We start from the raw sequence: 25,040 nt of genomic DNA, 5'->3' as shown, positions 1-25,040 counted from the left end.
TTTGTATCAAAAGAGGTTCAAGATTACTTGGATTGGCTCCCTGAGGAAAGGGATGATCTAAATGAATAATTCTGTGTGATCAATAAAGGGCAGGCTCTCTGGTGCTAATAAGAAATCCAACACTGCTCAAGGATAATAAATATTTTATAGGTGGGCAACCAGCTGAAGGGTTAATTTGCTAACTGGCAGAACTGGAACCTGACGGCATGATTATTTTACTCTGAGGCCCAGATCCCTGCTGCAGTGCCCCAGAAGCATTTGGACAAGCCTGGAGTGCAATACCAAAGGTCTTCAGGCCAAGTTCAATACAAACCTTAAAAATGACCTGCAGTGCTGTGTGCTGTGGTATTAACAGGTGGCTGGGAAAGACAAGGGCCAGTCTTCATCCCTGTCCCCAACAGCTCTCAGTACCAAATGCCAACAGGCTGCACCTCTTTCTGGAGAGCAGCTCTGAATTCTAGAAAGATACACTTGAACCTGTAAATGTCCACTCCCTGATTTATACAGCCTAATTCCGCAACATTTTGGTGGTCAATTTTTTTTTTTAAAGATTTTATGTAATCTCTACACCCAATGTGGGGCTTGAATTTACAACCCTGAGATCAAGCGTCACATGCTCTACTGACTAAGCCAGCCAGGTGCTCCTCTGTGATCAATATTCTGAAGCAATCACACTTACTTAGGCTGTATTGCTGGTAAAACCCTTTTAATAGAGGTTTTTGCACTTGGGCTATCCATTTTTTCACCTACCAAAGTAGGTAAGAGCAAGAGGGCTATATGTATAGTGCAAAAAATATTTTGGAGGTACAAAACAGCTAAGGTTTCATTTAACTTTCCTGAAAGTTTGTGATTTAATAAAAATGTAGAATTTATTAGTCAACTACAGTCACAATACAGTCATTATAGATTTCCCCTTCTGTATTCATCCCGCCAAACACAAAACAGAGCAATGTGTCTGTCTGACTTTCCTCATGTAAATCACCACCTTGGGTCACTCCTTTTTTGGTGGACTCCCCTTTCTCTGTATCACAGTTTAGAGTGACAGAATTTGAATCTTCTTTCTCAGAAGTACACATCACTGGCCATGGAATGACACACATGGAATGATCCAATCGTCCAGGGGGTAGAAAAGTATCAAATTTAAGCAAGGTCCAATGCTGCTTTTCTATGTTAGAGAAAAGACAAATATACAAAGACTCTGTGTTAAGACATTTCCAGAAATGCTCAGTGATTTGCTGTATCAGCCCTAACAGAAATAGGAAATTAAAAAAAAAAAAATCTGGGGGGCCTGGGTGGTGCAGCTGGTTAGGCATCCGACTCTTGGTTTTGGCTGAGGTCCTATTTTCAGGGTTGTGAGATCGAGCCCTGCATCTGGCTCCGCACTCAGTGTGGAGTCGGCTTGGGATTCTCCCCCTCCCTTTGCCCCTCCCGTTCTTGCTGTCTCTCTTTCTCTAAAATAAATAAATCTTGAAAAACAAAAAACAAAAAAATAATGGCAGTGTTACTGCTTCCATGATGTCATTCATTCCCTAGAAGTTTGGTTTTCATTCCTTTGGATTTAGATGTGGAGGGAAAAGCCAAAGCACTGTAATACTTTTCAAAGAATGGTCACATTTGTTTAAAGACCCACAGTGAACACCTGCTCACCTATGTGATACTGGTACATTGTATCCAGGGCTCCTGTGGGAGTCATCCCTCCAAAGACATACAGGTGTTTCCCCACAGCCACAGCTGAGTGGGCAGCACAGCCTGTGGGAGATGCCCCAGTGGGACTTAGCTTCTGCCACTTCATGTCACCTGCCAAGAGAAAGAGAGCGGGTACAATGTGACCTAGAATATGGACTCCACCTTACCTGTCAGACTCCTGCAGGGCGCAAACCAATCACTGAAGGTCATTCGCTAAGCATTCTGGGAGGTAATATAGCAAGGTTTAAGGGGCACAGAAATTACTTGGGGGAGCTTCAAATTCTGTTTGGGTGTCCAGGGAGGGAGGAGGACCTCAGTAGTCTATAGTTTTAGCAAGCGTCTCAGGTGATTCTGATATAAGTGGTCTTTGGAGCACTCTGAATAAAGGATATTATCTTTGGTGACTGTCACCATTTACTAATTTGGAGCCCAGAGGAGTTGAGTTCCATGTCTGTGTGTGCACGTTTTAAATACTAGCAGTTCCTTAGAAAGCAACTTTATGAGTGCTGGCTAGGCACTTTAAAGATTTTGCTTGCTCACAACAGTCCTCTGAAACTGCTATTACTTCTGCCTACTCTCTTTTTACTGGTGAAGAAACAGAATCAAAGAGGGAGACACTTGTCCAAGATCAAACAGCCAGCAAGAGGCACAGCTAGCCTGATACTCGGGTCTGATGCTAGAACCTGTGTTCTCCACACTGTAAGGTGTTGCCTCAAGCACCTGCTCCCAACCTATTTCTGCAAGGATATTTGCATCTTTTCAAACAAGCATTGAAATGAGGCATGATATTATTGGATTTTAGGTTTAGAGAATTACCAGGGTAGGAAAGGAAGAGAAATAGCCAGAAAGTAGTCCCTCAGCTGAGGGAGTAGGACTTTCTTTTTTAAAATACGCATTAAGGAGTGCCTGGGTGGCTCAGTAGTTAAGCGTCTGCCTTCGGCTCAGGTCATGATCCCGGGGTCCTGGAATCGAGCCCCGCATCGGGCTCCCTGCTCCGCGGGAAGCCTGCTTCTCCCTCTCCCACTCCCCCTGCTTGTGTTCCCTCTCTTGCTGTGTCTCCCTCTGTCAAATAAATAAAATCTTAAAAAAATATATGCCTTGGGCGCCTGGGTGGCTCAGTTGGTTAAGCCACTGCCTTCGGCTCAGGTCATGATCCTGGAGTCCCGGGATCGAGTCCCATGTCGGGCTCCCTGCTCAGCAGGGAGTCTGCTTCTCTCTCTGACCCACCCCCCTCTCACGCTCTATCTCATTCTCTCTCTCAAATAAATAAATAAAATCTTTAAAATATATATATATATGCCTTAAAACCCCAGTTGAGGGGCGCCCAGGTGGCCCAGTCGGTTAGTATCTGCCTTTGGCTCAGGTCATGATCCCAGCGTCCTGGGATCAAGCCCTGTGTCTGGGTCCCTGCTTAGCAGGGAGCCTGCTTCTCCCTCTCCCTCTGCCCCTCCCCCATCCCCCCGCTCGTGCTCTCACTCTCTCACTGTTGAAAAAATAAAGTCTTTTAAAAAATAAACAGGGCGCCTGGGTGGCTCAGTTGGTTAAGCGACTGCCTTCGGCTCAGGTCATGATCCTGGAGTCCCGGGATCGAGTCCCACATCGGGCTCCCTGCTCAGCAGGGAGTCTGCTTCTCCCTCTGACCCTCCTCCCTCTCATGTTCTCTGTCTCTCATTCTCTCTCTCACAAATAAATAAAATCTCAAAAAAATAAAAAAATAAAAAATAAATAATTTAAAAATAAAATCCCAGTTGACTACTGCAAGGAACACTTCTGTGAAGATATCTTCCATCTGTCAATTCAAGGCAGGGGCCCAGCATCTCAGAGTTGGAAGGGAGATCACCCAACCTAGCCAAAACAAGAATCCCAGCCAGTGTCACCTAGCCTCAGATGTCACCAAACCAGAGAATCCATTGTTGGGCAAGGTAGCCCAATACACTACATAGCAGTTCTCGTGCCTTCTGCCCACTGTTCCAATTCTTGTAGTCTAAAGTAACACAAAAGATGTTCATTTGTTTGTCCATTCAAGATACACACTCATCACCCTCAATCTACCGGACACTGTGTTAAGTGCTGGAAATATACTGGGAAACAAAAGAGACATAGCCCCTGACCTAAGGAAGCTCACAGTCTGAAAGACTGACTCAGAATAAGTGGAGGATCTCTATGACACATCAGCCCTTCAGACCTTTAGAGACAATTCTCATATTCTCCCTAACTTTCCTCTTCCTGGTGTGTGTGTGTGTGTGTGTTTAAGATTTATTTATTTGAGAGAGAGAAGGAGAGCACAGAAGGAGAAGCAGACTCCCCGCTGAGCAGAGAGCCCCATGTGGGACTCAATCCCAGGACCCTGAGATCATGACTTGAGCCGAAGGCAGATGCTTAACCGACTGAGCCACTGAGGCACCCTTCTTCCTGGTGTTTTCAACCATTTACCATGGCAATTCTGGTCACCAACCTCCAGACACACTCGAAGTTGTCCATGCCCCTCATGGGCATAGGGTTAGTCATTGATGCCAGCCAGGGAATCCAGTCAGGGAACACAAAGCATAATGAATTTTAATGAAAGAGTAGGGTTGTTGGAAGCATAAGAGATAATTAATGGCTGTGTACATAGCAAGTACTCAGAAAGGGATTGCTTTCATTGGTATTATTATTATTATTCAGGCCACATTTGACAGAAATCTAGCCAAGATTCTGCTGGCTGGCCAAGGTACCCACACTTATGAGCAAAGCTATATTCTATCAAAGCATATTTTATTTAATTTTAAGCAGACAAGCCCCCATGCCCTCTACCCTACTTACTTATATCAATGCAATGGAGATCATCATAGAATTTGTCCCCTGCCAAGCCTCCATGGATGAAGAGCTTTGTCCCTGCTGCCACCATCACATGACCATGCCGGGGGGATGGAGGTTTTCCAAGTGTCTCTGGCTGTGACCAGGTCAGAGTGTCTAGAAAAGTAAATTCATTGACATCAGGTGAAAAAGCTAGGAAGAACATGAGAAACAGACCCAAGCTTCATTTCCCAGCAAGCAGAGATGCTCAAAGCAGAAAGTGACCTTGGGGTCATTCACTCCAACGTGCCAACCCAATCCAGGCCTCCCTTCTCCTACAGCCTGTACAGCCTCGGCCTGAACACTTCCGGGGCTGGAGAATTCACTACCTAACAGGCCTGCCCTTTCTACAGGGCATTAGGAGACTATTCCTTGCTTTGACCTGGAACTACCCCGGAGTTCAAAAGAATGAGTCTGCTTCTTCCCTGACAGGCCTTCAGAGTCTTCCTTTTTCAAGACGATATCTTTAATTGATTTGCTGGAAGCATGGGGGAAAAAAGGACTACTTTGGAAGTTAGCAGGGCCTGCTAAAGTGGCAGTATATGGTGAGAGTCAGAACACAGGGCATGGAGTTAAAACTGGCTCATTTCACTGAATAACTTTGTGGCCTTGCACCAGTGAATTCCTTAAGCTCTAGTTTTTACAGTTGTAAAATGGGGATAAAGATACTACCTACCTCTCAGGGTTAAAGTATGGATTAAATGGGATGATGTACATAAAGCACAGGCTCAGAGGAAGCACTCAGTGCATGAGAGTTTGTGTTAGAATTACTGTTTGTGCCTGAAGATTGTGCATGGAGCCCCACTGTTCGAAGGAATACAGTTTGAAATAATCTGAAAAAGGTTTATGCACAAACACATTCATCACAGCATTGTTTGTAATAGAGAAGAACTGAAAATAGCTTCAGTGAACCAACAGGTGACTGGTTGTTATTGCTCCAGTCAAGATAGAATACTGTGTATTTACTAAAAATGTTGATAATTGAGGCACCTGGCGGGCTCAGTCAACAGTGCATGGGACTCTTAATCTCAGGGTCAGTTCAAGCCCTACATTGGGCGTGGAGCCTACTTAATACAAACAAATAAATAAAAATATTGAAGACTTCATGATCACAGGAGAAGTGCTTAAGTGAAAAATATAGGGTACAATATTACATGTAGAATTATCTCTGCTATTTTTAAAGATTTTATTTATTTTATTAAGTAAACTCTACCTCCAATGAGTGCCATGCTCTACCAACTGAGCCAGCCAGGTGCCCCATCTCTGCTATTAAAAAAAAAATAAAAAGATTGGATGGAAACACACTGAGATCTTAATACTTTGGGAGTGATAGTATTATATATATATGTACATAGAGTATACATATGTATACATACATTTTCTTCCTCATTCCTTAGAGTTTCATGTATTCAAAACCAACATTATTTAACATTTTAAAAACTGCCTTAAAAGATTTGCAAAGCCCATTCTTTCAGGAAAGAGAAAAGTCATACTGTGATGTGTCTTCATTCTTCCAATTTTACTTTGTAAGTTTGAAATTTTGCTTATTACATCTTCTCAAAAAAAGGGCTGCATCTCTCGTGAAAAACACACATGAAAACTATTTTTGTCACATGTTATTTGTAAATTGTTATTCATAAATGCCCACTAGTAAGAGGAAGAAATGCAAATAAATGCTCCTTACACAAAATCCTGGCAAGAGGTCTCATAATTCTAAATGTTTGCATCATTTTCACCCAGTAATTCCACTCCATCTCCTCCATATAAATGTTTGTAATACATAAAAAATTAATGTATATGTTCACTGCAACACTGTCAGCAAAAAGCCAATCAGTAGGAAAATGAATGAATGAATGAATAAGGAATACCCACAGGATATGCTCTGCAAGGAAATTGGTACTGACTTAGAAGACATCCATGATGTGTTATTAAATGGAGGGACTGTTAACAGTTCATATTCCTGAGGTGCTCCCTATATGCCAGGCACTGTGCTAGGCACTATATCATATTATCTCATTTAATCTTTCCAGCTCTTTTTAGTAGGCACTATTACTATTTCTATTTTACAGATCAGCAAACTAAGACCTAGAGAGATTAACTAATCAAAAGTAATGCAGAAAGTATGTGTCAGACCTGGTCCTGCATCCAGGCTAGGTGGCTTTGAAATACATGCTTTCAGCTCCTGAGATTTAGCCTCACCCCTGCCTAAGTAAGCTGTAGAACAGTATTTATAATCTGATCCCATGTATGTGTTTTAAGGTTTCTATATCATTTCAAAGTTCACAGAAAATTCATAAATGTCCATTTACACATATAAGTATGATTTAGAAATGCATAGGCAAGTCTGGAAGGAGACATCAGGAACTGCTAAGAGTTTTTCCCTCTGTTTGGGGAGGGGGAAGGAAAGGCTAAAGGGGAAACTTTCACTTTTTTTGCTTTATAAATTACGCTGTTTAAATATTTTAAATTGATCATTTATACCTTTTTAAATGCACATGTTGCTGTGGGAGGAACATATTAGCTAAGGGACACGTCGAAGACATCTAGAAGTGAGACACTCAGACAAAGTGTCATTTTCTATCCCCTGCCTCCTACATCAGGTAAGCTGTAGGCTGGGGTGGCTCTGACCTGGTTAAGTGGCAGCCCCAAGGGACCCGCCAGTCCATACTTGCGTCAAACACATGCAGCTTCACATCCTGCACAGGCTGGGCACCTCTCTCTCCGCCCCCAAAGACATACAGCTGGTTTCCAATGGCTGCAGAGGATGTGTGAAATGTTCTTGGAGATGGTGGAGGGCTGGTCACCTCTGGCATGGTCCAAGTCCTCGTTTCTGGTCCAGAGAGAGAAGGCAGGCACCTAAAATATCCAGGCTGATGGACCTCTGATCTTGACTCTGAGGCTAGGCAGGGTTACCTTCCACACCCCCAACCCCAACCGGGACAGCAGAGGTCCAGGTAAGTAGGGTTCTTGTGCCAGCGAAGTCAAGGCGGGGTAGCAGGGGATACTGAAAATTTTCCCAGATTGAGTCAAATCCCCAAGATTGAAAAGTCACACACACAATTAAGAATGAGGTTGATTTGTTTTTGGAGATCTTCCTTCAAACATCCTCTCTAAATGCTCTTCTCCTTTGTTCACTTCCCTGCCCTGGGGGGGGGAGGAGCCCAACACCTGCTAAAATTCTCCCCACTAGAGGCTAGAACTAAATGTGCCCAATTTCCCAGAACACGTGGCCATTAAAAGAAAATAGACAAAGCAATCACAGTGTCAGCAGTAATAATAATAGCTCCTTCTAAATAGTATGTGCTAAGTAGATATTAGTTTCTCCATTTTACAGATAAGGGAACTGAAGCAGAGACAGATGAAGTCATTTGTTTAAAGTGACATGGCTAAGGGCGCCTGGCTGCCTCAGTCAGTGGAGTGTGCAACTCTTGATCTTGGGGTTGTGAATTTGAGCCCCATGCTGGATGTAGAGATTCACTTAAAAAATAAAATCTTAAATAAAATAAAGTGACATGGCTAATAAATGGCTGAGTTGGGATTCAGATTCCATTTGGATAACACCAAGATCTACGTATTTTCCACTCTTCTGACTTGAGAATAAAATTTAGCCACCTGGGGGAGGTGCAAAGAAGCTTCTCTCTTTTTAGAATACAGCAGGAGTTTTATAGAAACAGATGCATTAATCAAGCACCTTCCTTGTGCAGAATCACTGTCCTTAGCATTCTGTCTATCATCCCCACTTAACTCTAGGAGGTGGCTAGAGAGCATCCTCATTTTGCAGATGAGGGAACTGAAGCTCAGAAAATTTAAATCCTTCCCCCCAGGTCACAGCGCTTGTGAGTAGCAGAGCAGAGGTTTGAACTCAGATCTGTCAAGACTCCCACACTCGCGCCACCACAGCACACCAGGAATTATTTCTTGCCTGGGCAATTCTGTGCCTTTTGTAAAGGTCTTCATTCAGCATATACAGAGTGCCACAGGAAGCATCTGTAATATGTATGGGACTCAAACATGAACCTCGAGACGAAACAAGTCTCAGCCTATATCCAAAGCAAAATGTAATTCTCTCTAGAGCTATGGATCTTGGGGAGCTTTTGGATCTTAAGGGGAGTTAGAAGGTGCACAACCTCGGGGATCAGAAGATCCTGAGACTGTGTCGCTCCCAAGTCAAAACACTAGCACAAATAGTCACAAAGGAGTCCCAAGCCATTTGACAGACTGGACTTAGTAACAAAATAGCTAACGATTCACATTTTTCATATTTCTCGGGCATGGTGTCAAATTATACTTTCTAGGAGAGGAAAGGGATCTGGTAGCAAATCAACTCCTCTGACAGAGGCTTCCCAAATTCTCTGTATTTTATTCAAATGGATGCCATCATTGAAAATCAACAGGCCAGGGATCCAGAACTGATTTCCATCTGCCAAACCATAGCTATATCAACCACAACGACAATTAGCGAGCATTAACTGTGTGCCAGGCATTGAGTAAATTTAAATCCTTGCCAAACTTAACAAGGTAAGAACTATGACTATCCCAATGTGATGAAAGACCAACTGTTTGCAAACAAGCATCTGATTGAGAGAGCACTGGGCAAGAGCTGACTGTCATGTGTAAAATGTCAAGGGTGCTAATCGTTAACAAAATGTATATTTAAATAAATAGATACAGGGGCGCCTGGGTGGCTCAGTCGTTAAGCGTCTGCCTTCGGCTCAGGTCATGATCCCAGGGTCCTGGGATCGAGCCCCGCATCGGGCTCCCTGCTCCATGGGAAGCCTGCTTCTCCCTCTCCCACTCCTCCTGCTTGTGTTCCCTCTCTCGCTGTGTCTCTCTCTGTCAAATAAATAAATAAAACCTTTAAAAATATAAATAAATAAATAAATAGATAGATAGATACAAATTTGTTGGCCTATCAAATCAGCAGTGTTTAAAAATGATAAATTAAGGGGTGTCTGGCTGGCTCAGTCAGGTAGACCATGCGACTCTTGGATCTCAGGGTTGTGAGGTCAAGCCCCACATTGGGCACAGAGATTACTTAAAAACAAAATCTTGGGGCACCTGGATGGCTCAGTTGGTTAAGCATCCGACTCTTGATTTCAGCTCAGGTCTTGATCTCAGGGTTGTGAGTTCAAGCCCATGTGAGTTTGAGCCCCATGTTCAAGCCCCCGGTTGTGAGTTCAAGCCCCATTAAAATTAATAAATAAAATATTTTAAAAAAAGATAAATTCAGTGCCAGTCAGGAGTGAAAATTCACTACTGATCATAGCTGAAGAGAGCAGTTGGAAAATTCTGGAGAGCAATTGGGTAGCATGTATCAAAAGTTTTTTTTTTCTTTTTTTTTTTTTTTAAAGATTTTATTTATTTATTTGAGAGAGAGAGAATGAGAGACAGAGAGCAGGAGAGGGAGGAGGGTCAGAGGGAGAAGCAGACTCCCTGCTGAGCAGGGAGCCCGATGTGGGACTCGATCCCGGGACTCCAGGATCATGACCTGAGCCGAAGGCAGTCGCCCAACCAACTGAGCCACCCAGGCGCCCAAATCAAAAGTTTTTTAGTTCTGGGCATGAATTCTAAGCAAATAATTGTCAAAGACTTCTGAACAAAGATGTTCACACTTTTGTTATTTACAATGGCAAAAATCTGAAAACAAACTAAATTACGGTATTATCACAAAATGGACTATCATGAAGCCATTAAAAGCGATGTTAAAGCAAAGTTAATAGGAAACCATTTCTACAGTAATTATGAAATTCAAAGGAAAAAGGTACAATAGTGTAGGAGTGAAATAGTATGAACTCAGACTTACAGAAATGCAGAGAAATAAAAGAAAGGAAGTATACAGAGAGGTTATCAATAGCCTGAATGTCACAGGATCGTGGATGTCTTTTGTCCACTTTACACTTTTCAAATATTTTACAATGAATTATGTTTATAAAGAGAAAACAACAAAAAAATTTTTAACTACAATTTTTAGCAAAAAGACAAATCCACCTCCCATGGTGGTTCAAGAACATCCTCTCAGGAGAGCTGTTCTTAAACTGCTTCATCTGTGATAAAAACCTGGCAGGAACTTTGCACTGTTTGGCTAAAAGAAACATAAAAGGAGGATCTAGGTCAGGGTTTCTTAACTTTGGCACTACCGGCATTTGAGCCTAGATAATTCGCTATTATGGGGTGCTGTCCTGTGTCTTACAGGATGGATAGCAGCATCTCTGGCCTCTGCCCACTAGATGCCAGTAGCAGCCCCCCAAGCCCGGAGCTTGATCACCAAAAATGTGTCCAAACGTGGCCAAATGTCCCCTGGGGGACACAATTGCCCCCACCTGAGACCCCCTGATCTAGGTAACAGGTTCTCGGCTGGTTTAGTCACTGACTCCCTGGTGACTTTAGGAAACTCACTTCCCCTGGACTTGGGTCACCCACTTGGCATAGCTGTTCTTTGAAGTTTCTTCCAGCTTTGGGTTTTAAGAAGTTGATAATTGGACATGTTATGGGGTGCAGGGGGTGGGGGCGGGGTGGGGATGTAATTCTGTTATTTTCATATTCTTCCAGAAGTTAAAATTCCTATTTTCAGGCACCTGGGTGGCTTAGTCAGTTAAGCGTCCGCCTTCGGCTCGGGTCATGATCTCAGGGTCCTGGGATCGAGCCCCACATCGGGCTCCCTGCTCATTGGGGGGGGTCTGCTTCTCCCTCTCTCTCTAGCCCTCTCCCCCTCTCGTGCTCTCTCGCTTTCTCTCCCAAATAAATAAAATCCTTAAAAAAAATAAAAAATAAAAATTCTTATTTTCTATGAGGTCAGCAAAGTTAAATGAATTATTCAGGACAATCCAAATGAGTTTTGTTCCAGGAAATGGAATCGGATTTATTTCTTTATTTAGGTAAATAAAAATAACTTTTGGCTACTTACCAGGATTCAGAACTTGTAGGCAATTTCGATTTCCTGACTGGTCAGCACCTCCAAACACCCAGATGGTATGAGGTGCACAAGAGGGAATGAAGCTGGCATGCTCGTAACGGGGCAAAAGGCCCTCCGCGGCAGCCAAATCCCACCGGTGTGTTCCTAGAAGACATTTCACTCAGCCCCTGCATTGGAGCTGCCAATTGCTTCTATCAGTTGACAGCCTTGGGGGACAGTAGTGAGGAGAAAAGGGTCAAAGGCATAAGTGAACAACCATCAGGTCACTAACAGGGAATATGATCAAATTCTAAAAAGTTCTGTAATAGAACTTCAGGGGCTGTCTGCCTAGTCCAGAAACCCTCCTCTAGGGAAACTGTCCCCGTTCTCCCAACCCCGGGGGTAGAGATCGCAGAAGACCTATTTTTACTACAGCACCTTGGCTTTGATTGGGTCAAAGGTAGTCACTTGACCCAAAATGGGTCAATCAGATCCTCCTTCCAGAGAAGTTGGAATTCAAACAGATTTCTGGATTTCTTCTATCATATGTGGAGAAGCAGCTAAAGCCAAAGTATGGAGAAGAGAAAAGAAACATCTACATAAAGAAGCAGATCTCCCCAGAGAGAGTGAGGGAGAAGGTAGATGGTTTCTGATGGCTTTCCAATTCGTATTTCTGCTCTTTCCTGAGGCTAGGCTGTGTTTCCTATGTTTGGATTCTTCCCCCCCCTTTTTTTTCCAGTTTAAGAGAGTTTCTATTACCTGCAACTAAACAATTTCTGGCTCAAACAGGTTCACAAACGCCAAGGGGAGTAAGTTATTATCCCCATTTTACAGGACACTGAAGCCCAGACGGTTTAGACAGGTTAGCCAGGGTCACAAAGCTAGTACTAGGTCCCACCAAAGATGTACATGAACTAGACAGTGAGTTTCTTGAGGGCTGGAAGAGATTTCACTTGCCTTTGATTTCCTACTGCCGGGTGTAGAAATTCAAATGCCTATGTAGGAGGGAACGTGGCAAATTGAGGGATGAGAACCCCACTGAGAAGCAGCATCTCTACTGTCGCCATGTAGACATGGAGGCCTAAGATGTCAGATCTCCCAGAATTATCAGGAGAAGCCAAACCATTTCCATTTTTATATGTAGACCCTTGCACATTCAGTTGGTGAACAACTTAGATTAAAACGGTAACAGCAACGTGACATGGACCTAACAAAACGTATATGTGGGCCACTGGTTTTCTTCAGCCCATTGTGTATAGCACAGAGTGGTCACCATTCATTCCTTCTTCATTCATTCATTCATCCATCAATCTATCCACCCAAATACTTAAAAAGCACCTACTCTGGGGGCACCTAGGTGGCTCAGTGGGTTAAGCATCTGACTCTTGATTTTGGCTCAGGTCATGATCTCAAGGACAGGAAATTGGGCCCCGAGCGGGGCTCTGAGCTCAGAGCACGGAGCCTGCTTAAAGAATCTCTCTTGCCCTCTCTCTCTGCCCCCCCCCCTTCTGTTTGTGCCCTCACTCTCTCTCTCTTAAAAAAAAAAAATTAATTTTTTAAAAAGCACATACTCTGTGCCAGGCACTGTGGTAGTGGCTGGGGATACAATGAATGGTGAATAATATAACTATGTTCCTTGTTTCCAAGGAGCTTATACTCTTGTGGGGAAGACAGACAAGATACAATCACATGTGATAAGGGTTGTGAAGGGGGAATGGGAAAGTGAAGATTACTATGGAAATATAGAGGACGGGTTATGACATTGTGATTTATATTAAGAAATATATATGTTATCTTTGTCAGTTCCAGGCACAGAGCTCTTAAAACCCTTGGAATTTCCCAAATTATAAGATTGAAAAAGGTGTCTTATGTAACAAGCTCCTGTCAACCATACCTGGGTTTATGTTTATGGGGGGACTTCTGGAAAGCCCTAAGGATGGAGGCTGGTTGCCAGGGGAACCAACCATATGATCAGAAGGTTGGGACTTTCAGCCCCAGCCTCCCACCCCCACCTCTGGGAAGGGTAGAGGGGCTAGAGGTTGAATCAATCACCAATGGCCAGTAATTTAATCAATCATTCCTATGTAAAGAAGCCTCCAAAAAAACCCAGAAGAAGGAGTTTGGAAAGCATCCAGGTTGGTAAACACATGGAGGTGCTGGTAGGATGGTGTATCTATAGAGGATATGGAAGCTCTGTGCCCTTCCCCCATACCTTGCCCTATGCATCTCTTCCACCTGGCTGTTCCTGAGTTATATCCTTTTATAATAAACCAGTGATCTAGTAAGTAAACTATTTTCCCAAGTTCTGTGAGCCACTCCAGCAAATTAATGGAACCCGGGGAGGGGATCATGGGAATCTCTGATTTATACTTGGTAGGTCAGAAGCACAGGTAACGAACTGAACTTTCAAGTAGTGTCTGGAGTAGGGAAGGGGTGGGAGAGTCGTATAGGACTGAGCCCTTCACCTGTGGGATCTGATGCTAAATCCTGGGGGATCTTGTCAGAACTGAATTGAGTTGGAGGACACTCAGCAGGTGCTGCAGAATTGCTTGGTGTGGGGAAAGATCCCCAGACATTTGGGGGCCAGAAATGAAGTACTGAGACTAGTGTCGAGAGGTATGAGTAGAGAAGGAACACAGAATGGTTTCTCCTTTCCAGTGGTAGTGCCTAAACTAGTCCAGAAGTATCAGGCGAAGCTTCCTAATGGAAGTGGTCATTAATCTGAGATTGGAAAGATGAATACTAGCCAGGTGATAAGGAAAGGGAAGAGCCTTCCAAGCAGATGGAGCAATATGTACAAAGGCTTGGAGATCAGAAATTCAGACATGTCCAAGGAACTGAAGGATACTCAGTGTAGCAAATGTGAGTTTGGGAGAGCCAAGAAATGAGTTGGGAAAGGCTTGAAACATGGGAGTGACATGGTCAGATTTGTATTTTAGAGAATACTCTCCGGCTAGGTATAGAAAATGCATCATCCAGGGGTAAACTTGGAAGCAGTGAGACCAGAGAAGAGGCTGTTGGAATGTCTAATAGAGAAGCAATAATGCTTGGACTGTAGTAGTAGGCAATATGGACAGACAAGGATGAAGATGGAGAGACTTAGGACTTGGTGATTAATTGGATATGTGGATAGAAGAGGGGGTCTCTTCCTCTGTCTCCCAGAGGAATATTTGATGAAGGAATGGTTGGATGTCCAGGGCTCTAAACAGACTCTGTAGCCCCCCAAAAGAAGGTATTGGTTGGGTGGATGTGTTCTAGAGGTCTGCTGAGACCTTAGGGACTTCTCAGTGATGTTCATTTTCTTAGAGGAGAACCCTGCTCTCTGGCCTCAACTGGTGTTCTTACGAATGCTCTCGTCATGTCCAGTAGCACCAGCTCTGCTCTCTGGCTACAAGGCACCTGCCCCGCATCTGCTGGTCTTACCCAGATCCATGGTGTGCACATCTGAGAAGCTCCTGTTTGGATCTGCTCCCCCAACAATGAAGACCTTCCCTCTCTTGGCGTCACCGACTGGGGATAAATATGAACAGCTGTGGCCAACCCGAGCACAGGGGCTGTCTCCAGGGGGGGTCAAGGTGTACCTGCCAGAGGGAGGATGCATTCAGGAGACCCGGGCAGTGGTGTGTTCTTTCCACTCCTCATGAAATACTCCCCAGAATGAGGGCTCTCATACACACACATACACACTAAGTTGTATCCAGCAAAGCGGTGTTTTCCCGATTAATAACACTACCTTCCATTTGCACATAACCTTGGACTTTTCAGTTTTGTCACTACTTTTGTCTCACATTAACCTAATGGGGATGCACTGGACTAGTAACTGTCTCCATTGGGTGGGCAGGGAAACTGACAGCCAGAAAAGTTCAGTGGTGTGTCCTGGCATGAGATGGGAGTCATGAGTATGGTTTGTGAATTCAGGCAGACCAGGCGCAAGCCCCAGGTCAGATGCTTTCGAGATGTGTGACCCTTCAGAAGTCATTTAACCTTTCTAAACCTTCCTTAGTTTCCTCGTTTGTAAAATGAGGATGGCAGTAGTTCTTACCCGTGAAGGGTAAGAAAAGGTCTTGTAACAGAGCAGGAAGAGCTCAGTAAATGGTGGCTAGAGCTTCAGGTGCACTCACATAGGAATCTACTGTCCTAACGCTCTTTAGCCACTAGCCCGCGAGGCACTGTCAAGTAATATTCTCCAGGATGTATTGATTTTAAGAGCTTTCCCAGATTATTCATAATGCTTGAGTTGATGGAAGCCAGAGCTAGGACTCTGAAAAAACCAAATATAGGATCCATCCATCCCACTCTCTAAAGTTATTCTGAACACTGACTCTAAAAACATACTTCAAACTTCCTGGTTGGAAAAGAAAATTCTGTAGCTGTTTCAGACCCTGTCTCGTTAGACCTCTCTGGCATTTGGTAGTCCTGACTCTTCCTTCCTTCTCATACCTTTCTCCTTATCTGGTTCCCCACATCCCTTACTTTTGGTTCTCCACCCATCTTTCTGGCTGCTCTTTTCTGTTTCCTGGCTCTGACTCCACTCCACTAGCTGTTTCCTGAGCCTCAGTACCCCTGGATTCTCTTCCCTCCTCTACGTTCGCTTACCCTATCAAGTTCATCTGCACTGATGGTTTGTTTCAGTTACCACCCACCTATATATTCATCAGTGATTTCCAAGTCTCTATTTCTTTTCCAGATCTCTCTTCTGATGACCAGATTCACACATCCTATTATCACCTGAATGATTACTAACAACATACCATGCCTGCTGCTAACTTTGTTACAATCCTGGTTTCCCTTAATCTGCACAAAACCCCTTTGAGGATAGTACTATTAACATCACCTGCTTTTTACAACTGAGGGCCCAAGACTTAGAAAGGTTAAATAACTTATCCAAGAGCACACAGCCACCCAGACACATGGTGAATAAGACAGAAAGTTCCTGCCTTCAGAGCCCTTACAGATTAGTTGGGAAGAGAAACATTAAACGGATGATTTCACAAATATCCATTTTATTTTAATTGTGCTGTAAAGGAGGACAAGGGAAATATTGCATGACAACATATCATAAGGGGACCTTACCCTATATAAGGAGAGGTGGGAGAAGGAGGCGGTCAGAGAAGGCTTCCTGAAGAAACATCATTTGAACTGAGCTCTGAAGTATGAGTGGAAGTTAGCGGGGCAAAGAGAGGGATGAAAGATGGAGGGAAAGAGTGACCCCAGGTAGAGACCAGCACATACAGTACCTGCGTTTGCAGTGCAAGGCATGTTAAAGAAGAGAAAGAGAACAAAGGATGAGTTAGGGTACTTGAGGTTGGAAAGACAGGCAGGGACAGATCATGCAAGGTCCAATGGGCCATTTTAAGGACTCTGCTTTTTATCCTAAGATCGAAGAAGCACAAGGGGTGCCTGGGTGGCTCAGGTGGTTAAGCATCTGCCTTGGGCTTGGGTGATGATCCTCAGGGTCCTGGGGTTGAGCCCTGCATTGGGCTCCCTGCTCCGCGGGGAGCCTGCTTCTCCCTCTCCCTCTGCCCCTTCGCCCCTCCTCATGTGCTCACAATCTCTCTCTCTCTCAAATTAATAAATAAAATCTTAAAAAAAAAAAAAACAACAACATCAGAGAGGCACAAAAGGATTTTAAACCAGGGAATGCCAGGATCAGATTTATGTTGGCTGGAGAATAAGAGGGGACACCGGGAAGCCAAACTGAAAGACTCTCCTCCAAGGTCCTACAGAAGCACTGCCTTCTCCCTGAAGCCTTCTGTGAGCCCTGTTTCAGTACTGACCACAATTCCTCACCATCACCTGCTCAGTGGAGCCCAAGTGACGCCGAGACTATTCACCTTTGTATCTTCAGCACCTACAAAGCAGCTGCCCGCCAGGCCAGTGTTAGCTGAATAAAGGGTTGGTTGAGCCAGCGGCCGAGAAACAGTACGGCCAGTTTAATCCAAATCCACTTCCCTGAAAATCTTACAAGTGAGTCACAGCTTGAGGGAAGACACAGTGTTGGAGCTGAGGATGCCAGATGGTCAGTGCCTTACTCTTCCTAGCAAATGGATTTTAATAAAATCAACATCTCTCTGTGATAATTATTGCCCCACTATCTTTCCTCTGAAGACCCTTTCAGACAGTTTGAGTCTAATTACCAGCAACTACAGACAGTTTCATTCCTACCCTTTTTCATAGATGATCAAATATGTTAGTAAACTATGTAAAATGAAACAAAACTCATGCTTTTCTCTGTCTGACTCCTTCCTTACAGACCATGTTGCTTTCCTGGGCTTGCCTCCAGGCTCCAACACTGGTAGCAGCTTCATGGTGTCCTATGCATAAGAAAGAAAGTTACTTTTTAGACATTAATAATTATCTTCCACCTAAAACAGAACAAATCAGGTCACTTCCTCCCTTAAAAACTTTCCTTTTGATGTGCCACTTTCTAGGGCCCGATTAATTTGAATAAGCATTACCAACCCTTTGATATAAACTTATATTTGGGAGGCAAATATAACACAACTTTATTAACACAATTATAGAAGTTTTTGGCTAAAGTTTTCTGTGTGTCTGTGATTTTCAATTAAAAAAATTTTCGGGGGGGTTGGTGCCTGGGTGGCTCAGTCAGTTACGCGTCTGCCTTCAGCTCATGTCATGATCCCGGGGTCCTGGGATCGAGCCCCACATTGGGCTCTCTGCTCAGCAGGGTGTCTGCTTCTCCCTCTCCCTCTGCCTGCTGCTCCCCCTGCTTGTGTGCTCTCTCTCTCTCTCTCACTCTATCAAATAAATAAATAAAATCTTAAAATTTTTTTTTCCAGGGGTCATAAAATGTTCACGCTCATCAAAAGATAAAATGTTTTATGTTTTATTTATTTTTTTAAGGTTTATTATTTTTTAAAAAGATTTTATTTATTTATTTGACAGACAGCGAGAGCGGGAACACAAGCAGGGGCAGGGGGAGAGGGAGAAGCAGACTCCCTGCTGAGCAGGGAGCAGGACATGGGGCTCAATCCCAGGACCCTGGGATCATGACCTGAACCGAAGGCAGACGCCTAACGACTGAGCCACCCAGGCGCTCCAGGTCTATTTCTTTTAGTAAACTCTACACCAAACATGGGGCTCAAACTCATGATCCGGAGATCAAAAGTTACATGTTCTTCCAGCTGAGCCAGCCAGGCACCCCAAAAGATAAAGTATTTTATTTATTTTTTAAAGATTTATTTGTTGGGGGGGGGCAGAGGGAGAGGGAGAAAGAGTCCCAAGCTGACTCAGCCTGGAGTCTGATGAGTGGGCTGGATCCTACCACTCCAGAGATCACCACCCCAGCTGGAAACCAAGAGTTGAAGGCTTAACGGACTGTGCCACCCAGGCACTCCAAACAAAATATTTTAAAAGGCTGGGAAATACTGAACTCTGGGATAAATCCTGGCCTCAGCATGGCATTGAAATCCTTCTGGACTCAACCTTCTTCTCAGGAACTCAGCTCCACAGTTTCTTGCTATAGTGAGCTATTCTTGCTATATTTGTTGTTTCTAACATGGCAGGCCCTTTCATATCTTGCATCTTGTGCTACTTCCCCTACCTGAAATGTCCCTTCCCTTCTTGTCAACTAGGAAACTCCCAGTGAACGTCCAAAGCCCAGTTCAAATGTCCCCCCCGCTTCTCAGTATAACCTTCCCTGATTTGTTGCTTTCCATTTACATCCTCAAGTTACTTCCTTCTCCCTCTGAAGGTTATCTATCAAGCCACCATCATTGCAGGGATCACCCTGAATGTAATTATCTATTTAAAGGTCTCTAGATTAGATTCTAGACTAAATTCCAACAGAGGTGGGCCTCTCAGATTCATTTAGAGAACCTACCAATGGGCTCAGCTTAGAGTAGAACTGAGGGATGAGTGAATGAAGAAAGAAAATGGATGAGATTTCTGGGCGATAAATGGATAAATCCAACCTTTGGCCTAAGCCCCTGGCCGCGGTCCCCAAAACCCAATGGGGTAAACTTCGCATGGGCGGGGACTTCCTACAGCCACCCCTGCCAGTCCCATCCCCCAGTCCCATCCCCGCGTGGCAGCGATAGAGGATAAGAGTCAGGGTCGTGAGAGCACAGACTGGTTCCTTTCCGTCAATGTGGCCGGGCCGGAGTCCGATCACGCCCTCCCCAGGGCTCTCCACCCGGTCAGGGGCCACTACCCTAAAGGATGCGACCGCCCCCGCCCAGGATAGCGTGAGGCCCACCGCCCGGAGAACCCCAGCCCCGGACCGCATTACCTGCGGCAGCTTAGGACGGTCCCGGGCTGTGGCTCCGCCCCTAACGTGGGCGGGGCTTGGGCCGTCGCCCCGCCCCCAGGCCCGGAAGAGGGCGGCGGCCAACCGCTCTCCGGCTCTCGATTCCCAGGACCCGGCCTCCAGGGCGCGCCCTTGGAACGGGACCGGGAGAGCTCCCCCCGTCGCCAGCCCGGAGAGTCGGCCCGGCTGTGCGTGTCTCGGGAACCAAACAGGCCGGCGGTCCCTGGAGCCGGTCCTCCCCAGCGGAGTGAATAAGCCAGGGCTACTTGGAAACGATTTACAAGCGAAATGCCGGGGGTTGGGCGTCCACTTGGACGACCCAAATTCCTTCGGCAGCAGGACTAGGATATTTTCAGTTCCAGCGGCTGTTGGAAATGGTTTTTTGAAAGGGAGAGTTAAAGATGCTTTCCTAGGTGTGAAATCTCCCTGCGCGGTCCTTAGGCCACTTCAACCTTTGGCGCCTTAAACAGCTGACTCCATAATTAGCGTTTGTGACTATGGCAGGCACTATGCCGAACCAAATGTGGCCCCTGGCCTCCTGGAGTTTACAGTCTAACTTAGAGAGAGAGATTAAACAGAAAAACAAATAACTAGGTACATTTGCAAAAAGTGCAAGGAGTTCATCAATGAGAGTATTCTTGGGGAAGTTACCTTTCTCTGGGCTTCAGTGTCACCCATCTGGAATATGGAGCTGATAAGATTTCTGTCACAAGGTTATGGTGGGGGAAGACATGAGCTAATGAATATAAAGTGCTCAGTGGCTGGCACAGAGTTGGTCTTCTGTAGAGTGTAATGCTATTCCTAGCTATAAATGAAGTTTAGACACCAGTCCTGAGTTAGACTGCTCATTTGCCTTACCTCTGGTCTCCATAACCATAGGTTCCCTGAAGCTTTCCCGAAAATGGAGAGGTGGCTCACCCATGTCTATGTTCCAGGAACCCCACAATTATTTGGGAAGACTGAGGCCAGTTGTTGTGTCTTAGGAAATAGAAGAAAAAGCTAAGGAAAGAGACCAGAGGAGCTCCTCAAGTAATAGAGCCATGATACCCTAGTGGGAACCAGACAGACATGCTTGGGTTCAAATCCAGGCTCCAGCACTAACCATGTAACCCTGACATTTGGCAAGTCCATTAACTTCTCTGAGCCCCAGTTTCCTCATCTCTAGAATGGGGATAGTAATACCTTGAATACCAGTTCTTGAAATTATAACAGGAATTTATTGACAAAGTGGAATTTGAGGTCTGCAGCTCTCCTCACTGCTCAGATATCCTCTTTCAAACACCTGGAGTCTTGGGGCGCCTGGGTGGCTCACTTGTTAAGCGTCTGCCTTGGGCTCAGGTCATGATCCCAGGGTCCTGGGATCGAGCCCCACATCGAGCCCCGCATCGAGCCCCGCATCGAGCCCCGCATCGAGCCCCGCATCGAGCCCCGCACCGGGCTCCCTGCTCTGCGGGAAGCCTGCTTCTCCCTCTCCCACTCCCCCTGCTTGTGTTCCCTCTCTCGCTGTGTCTCTCTCTGTCAAATAAATAAATAAAATCTTAAAAAAAAACAAAAAACAAACTGCTTTTCAAACACCTGGAGTCTTTTTGAGTTCCCTTTTTTTTTTTTTTAAAGATTTTACCTATCTGACAGAGAGAGACACACAGAAAGAGGGAACACAAGCAGGGGGAGCGGGAAAGGGAGAAGCAGGCTTCCCGTGGAGCAGGGAGCCCGATGCGGGGCTCGATCCCAGGACCCTGGGATCATGACCTGAGCCTAAGGCAGACGCCTAACGACTGAGCCACCCAGGCGCCCCTATGAGTTCCCATTTTAATGGAAAAATCTCCATTGCTGTCTGCCACAGAGGATTTTAGGAGTATTCAGTAATTCTGGGGGCGAGTGAGTGGGTGGCTCAGTTGGTTAAACGTCTGCCTTCAGCTCAGGTTATGATCCCAGGGTCCAGGGATCGAGCCCTGTGTCAGGCTCCCTGCTAAGTGGGGAGGCTGCTTCTCCCTCTTATCCCTGCTCGTGCTCTCTCTTGCTATCTCTGTCTCTCTCAAATAAATAAAATCTTAAAAAAAAAAAAAAGTATTCAGTAATTCTGCTCTCCTTCAGGAAAGAAAATGAAGGCTAGGTTGGCTCTGCCCTATGTCCATGCACATCTAGATGGAGATTTCTGCTCAGAGCTGCAGAATGCTCTGATGGACCCTGTGTCTTTTGGCTAGCTCCATTTCAAGATGCCAAACTGGAGTTGTACATAAGAAAAACTGGAAGAGGTTTGTGGGCAAAATAGTGACCAGTTTTCTTTGTAAGACCTATGCTTTATACTAGAAATCACATTTCAGAAATTGCTGGAAGGAACTTTTGAGATCTATTTTAAAAATGGAAATGGAGGCCCAGAGAACTTAAAATGATTAGCCTACATAAATGGCAGAACCAGGAGCCTAGATTTCCTCCTTTGCCCAAGGAAGACTAAGAATACATTCCAGTTAGCAAGTTCTATACAGTTTCCAAAATAAATGACCAATGTGTCTATCACCTCTTCTAAGAGGTCACTCAACACTCTGAAGGATGCTTCCCTTATTTCTTTCTGCTGTGTATATCAAGAGTGAGGTTCACTGAATGAGATGGGGCCACAGAGGGGAGTTCACAAGATGGTTTGGTAATGTGAGGACTGCCACCTGTTTTCGCTGGAAGGGGATACCATCCTACCTGTTCATTCACTGACTTATCAACAAGGGAAGCAATGATGCTGATGACCTCTCCCTTTCAAGCATATTATAATTTGTAAAGAACAGTCATGTCCATCTCCTTACTTGCCTTCCTTCCCAGTTCTGAGAAGGTATCTTGAGTAGGATTAATTCCCAGTTACTGAGGTTCAAAGCTGAAAAGTGAATTGCCAGCTTTCTAAAGAGGACTGTAATAATAATTTTAAAAAGTCAAAAACAATAGCATCTTTTCCTCATTTGGAACTTTTTCTCCAAGAAATTTTGAACATGTCATCCTTATACTTTTTTTCCCTAAAATCTTGAATGTTACCTCTTCAGAAAGGCCTTTCCTGTCCACATAATACTAAGAGCTAACATTCACATTGTACTCACTTTGCACATGATATCGTTTAAGCCCTTTCTATATACTAACTCTATTAAACCTCAGTACAAGCCTCTAAGGTAAGTGTTATTCTTATCATCTGCATACAATATGATGACAGTTGTTATCTCCACATTGAAGCAGAGAAAACTGGAGCACAGAAAGGATAAATAACTTTGCCAAAGTCACACTGCGGGTAATAGAGCCTGAACTTGAACTCTGGCCATCTGGTGCTAGAGTTTGCACTTTACCTCTACTATATTGCCAACCTAAAGTAGGCCTCTTCCACTCCATTTTTCTTACAGTACCCCTTCTTTCCCTTTTAGGCACTAATCACACTTTGCAGTTAGGATTTTCTCATTTATATGTATTTTGTTAGTTTCTGTCAGATTGTAAGCTCCATGAGGGCAAGGATCATATCTGTCTCATTCACATTGTAAGTGCTATATAACTATTTGTTGAATAAATGAAGAAGTGTATGTTTTGGGCATCATTAATTCTGCAGCAAACTTTTCAAAATTAATTTTAGGGGTGCCTGGCTGGCTCAGTCTATAGAGCATTTGATTCTTGATCTTGGGGTTGTGGGTTCAAGCCCCATGTTGGGTGTAGAGATCACTTAAAAATAAAATCTTCAAACAAAATAAAAAAAATTAATTTTGGGGTGCCTGGGTGGCTCAGTCGGTTGGGAGTCGGACTCTTGATTTCTGCTGTGGTTGTGATCTCAGGGTCATGAGATTGAGATTTTAAAGATTTATTTATTTATTATTTATGAGACTTAAAAGATTTTATTTTAAAGTAATCTCCACACCCAATGTGGGGCTCAAACTCACAACCCAGAGATCAAGAGTCGCATGCTCCACTCACTGAGCCAGCCAGATGCTCCCCAAAATGCACTTTAGAGCAAGAGGATCCAGGCCAGGGTCACTTGAACAACAAATATTCTTAAGCACTTGCTACTATTGGATTATATAAGTCTCCTGACTGGTCTCTCATCTGCAACCATTGCCTAATAGAGTCTCATACAGCAGCCGGAGTGATCCTTTTTAAAATGAGTTACACAAGTTACTCCTCTGCTCAAAACCCTGCAGTAACTCCCCATTAGATTAAAAGTAAAGACGTTCTTTTCTCTCATCCCTTCTCCTCTTGCTCCAGTCACACTAATCTTGCCATTTCCAAGATTCCATTTAGATATGCTTCCATTTTAGGGCCTCTGTGTCAGCCTATTCCCTCTGATTGCCCTCAAGCATCTGTATGGCTAACTCCCCTACCTCTTTATTGGTTCTTAGAAATGCATCACGCCATCTCCCTTACACCGCTGCTTTTTTCCTTCTCTCTAGCACTTACCACTTCCTAATATGCTATACAGTTATTATTTTATGTTCTGCCTCTTCTTCTAGAATGTAGTTACAGATTGAGGATAGGGATCTTTGTCTATTTTGCTTGCTAAATATCCTAAGTGCCTACAACTGTACCTGGCATATAGTTGGTGTTCAATAAATAGCCGTTCAATGAACGACTGTTGAAGTTATACTAAGTGACAGGTCCTGTTTTTTTGTTTTTTGCACTGGGGGTAGAACAAAACACTCCCTGCCCTCATGAGACTCACACTGAAGCATATTTAAACCAGGTAGACCCATGTTCTGGTCTCTGCTCCCCTGCCTAGTTCCTGTGAGTTAGGGGGCAAGTTACTTAACCTCTCTGAACCTTGCTTTCCTATCAATTGTTATGAGGATTAAACGGAAAACCAGCATTTATATAGCATTTAGCATAAGAAATCCTTAATCATTGAGTCCCTTCCTTCCGGGGCTGCAAGATTGGTAGCCTGATGTCTCTGCCGCAAGCTTAAGCAAGGTTTTCACAAGGACTTGAAAAGGTGCGAACAGGTTAACTACGGCCAGGCTTACTCAATTTTTAACTGAAGATGTTCTGGTGAGAGAATGCTTAAAAGGGTCGAAGTGAGAAACCAAGAAATGGCTAGGGTCATCTACTTTGTTTTTTTGCATCGGAAAAGCCTCGCTGGGCCCACAGAAGTCAAAGTCTAAAGGAAGGGAAGGGGAGAAAAAGTGGGGTAACTGGCCACTACTGAAAACTACAAATCCCAGTACCCCCCGCGGCAGAAAACTACGGGTCCCAGCAGGTTTCACTGCCTGGACCGGGGTGCCTCTAGGGACCCGCAGCCTGGGTTCAGCCGGAGAGAACGTGGGGCGTGCGAAGGCAGCGGGGAGAATCGGGTCAAGTTTTACGCCGCTGCGCAGACGCCTCTCACGGGCCGGACGTGACGTAGGAAGA

The 25,040-nt window shown here is 44.6% G+C and overlaps 1 protein-coding gene across 1 annotated transcript; it reads right to left on the bottom strand.

The window, feature by feature from the left end:
* Window positions 1–788: 788 nt before the first annotated feature.
* RABEPK (Rab9 effector protein with kelch motifs) lies at window positions 789–19,689 on the bottom strand. Its single transcript, XM_021691134.2, has 8 exons — window positions 19,665–19,689; window positions 17,669–17,727; window positions 14,837–14,994; window positions 11,426–11,578; window positions 7,190–7,351; window positions 4,489–4,638; window positions 1,648–1,797; window positions 789–1,165 (listed from the first exon to the last, which is right to left on the bottom strand). The coding sequence occupies exons 2-8, from the start codon at window positions 17,719–17,721 to the stop codon at window positions 873–875; spliced, it is 1,119 nt and encodes a 372-aa protein (XP_021546809.2). The 5' UTR covers window positions 17,722–17,727; window positions 19,665–19,689; the 3' UTR covers window positions 789–872.
* Window positions 19,690–25,040: the final 5,351 nt, after the last annotated feature.

This window comes from Neomonachus schauinslandi, chromosome 13 (genome assembly GCF_002201575.2).
Source record: "Neomonachus schauinslandi chromosome 13, ASM220157v2, whole genome shotgun sequence".
Taxonomy (NCBI): Eukaryota; Metazoa; Chordata; class Mammalia; order Carnivora; family Phocidae; genus Neomonachus; species Neomonachus schauinslandi.
The sequence above is the reverse complement of the archived record's forward strand: the minus strand, read 5'-3'. Positions and strand labels throughout refer to the sequence as shown.

What these genes read in the sequence shown, in the direction of transcription:
- RABEPK (XM_021691134.2), bottom strand. Translation starts at nt 17,721, where the DNA reads ATGAAGCTGCTACCAGTGTTGGAGCCTGGAGGCAAGCCCAGGAAAGCA. An exon ending in TGTGCACACCATGGATCTGG is followed by an intron (nt 11,579 to 14,836) that starts GTAAGACCAGCA and finishes AATGTCTTCTAG; the next exon opens with GAACACACCGGTGGGATTTG. An exon ending in TCTCCATTGCATTGATATAA is followed by an intron (nt 1,798 to 4,488) that starts GTAAGTAGGGTA and finishes TTCTCTTGGCAG; the next exon opens with GTGACATGAAGTGGCAGAAG.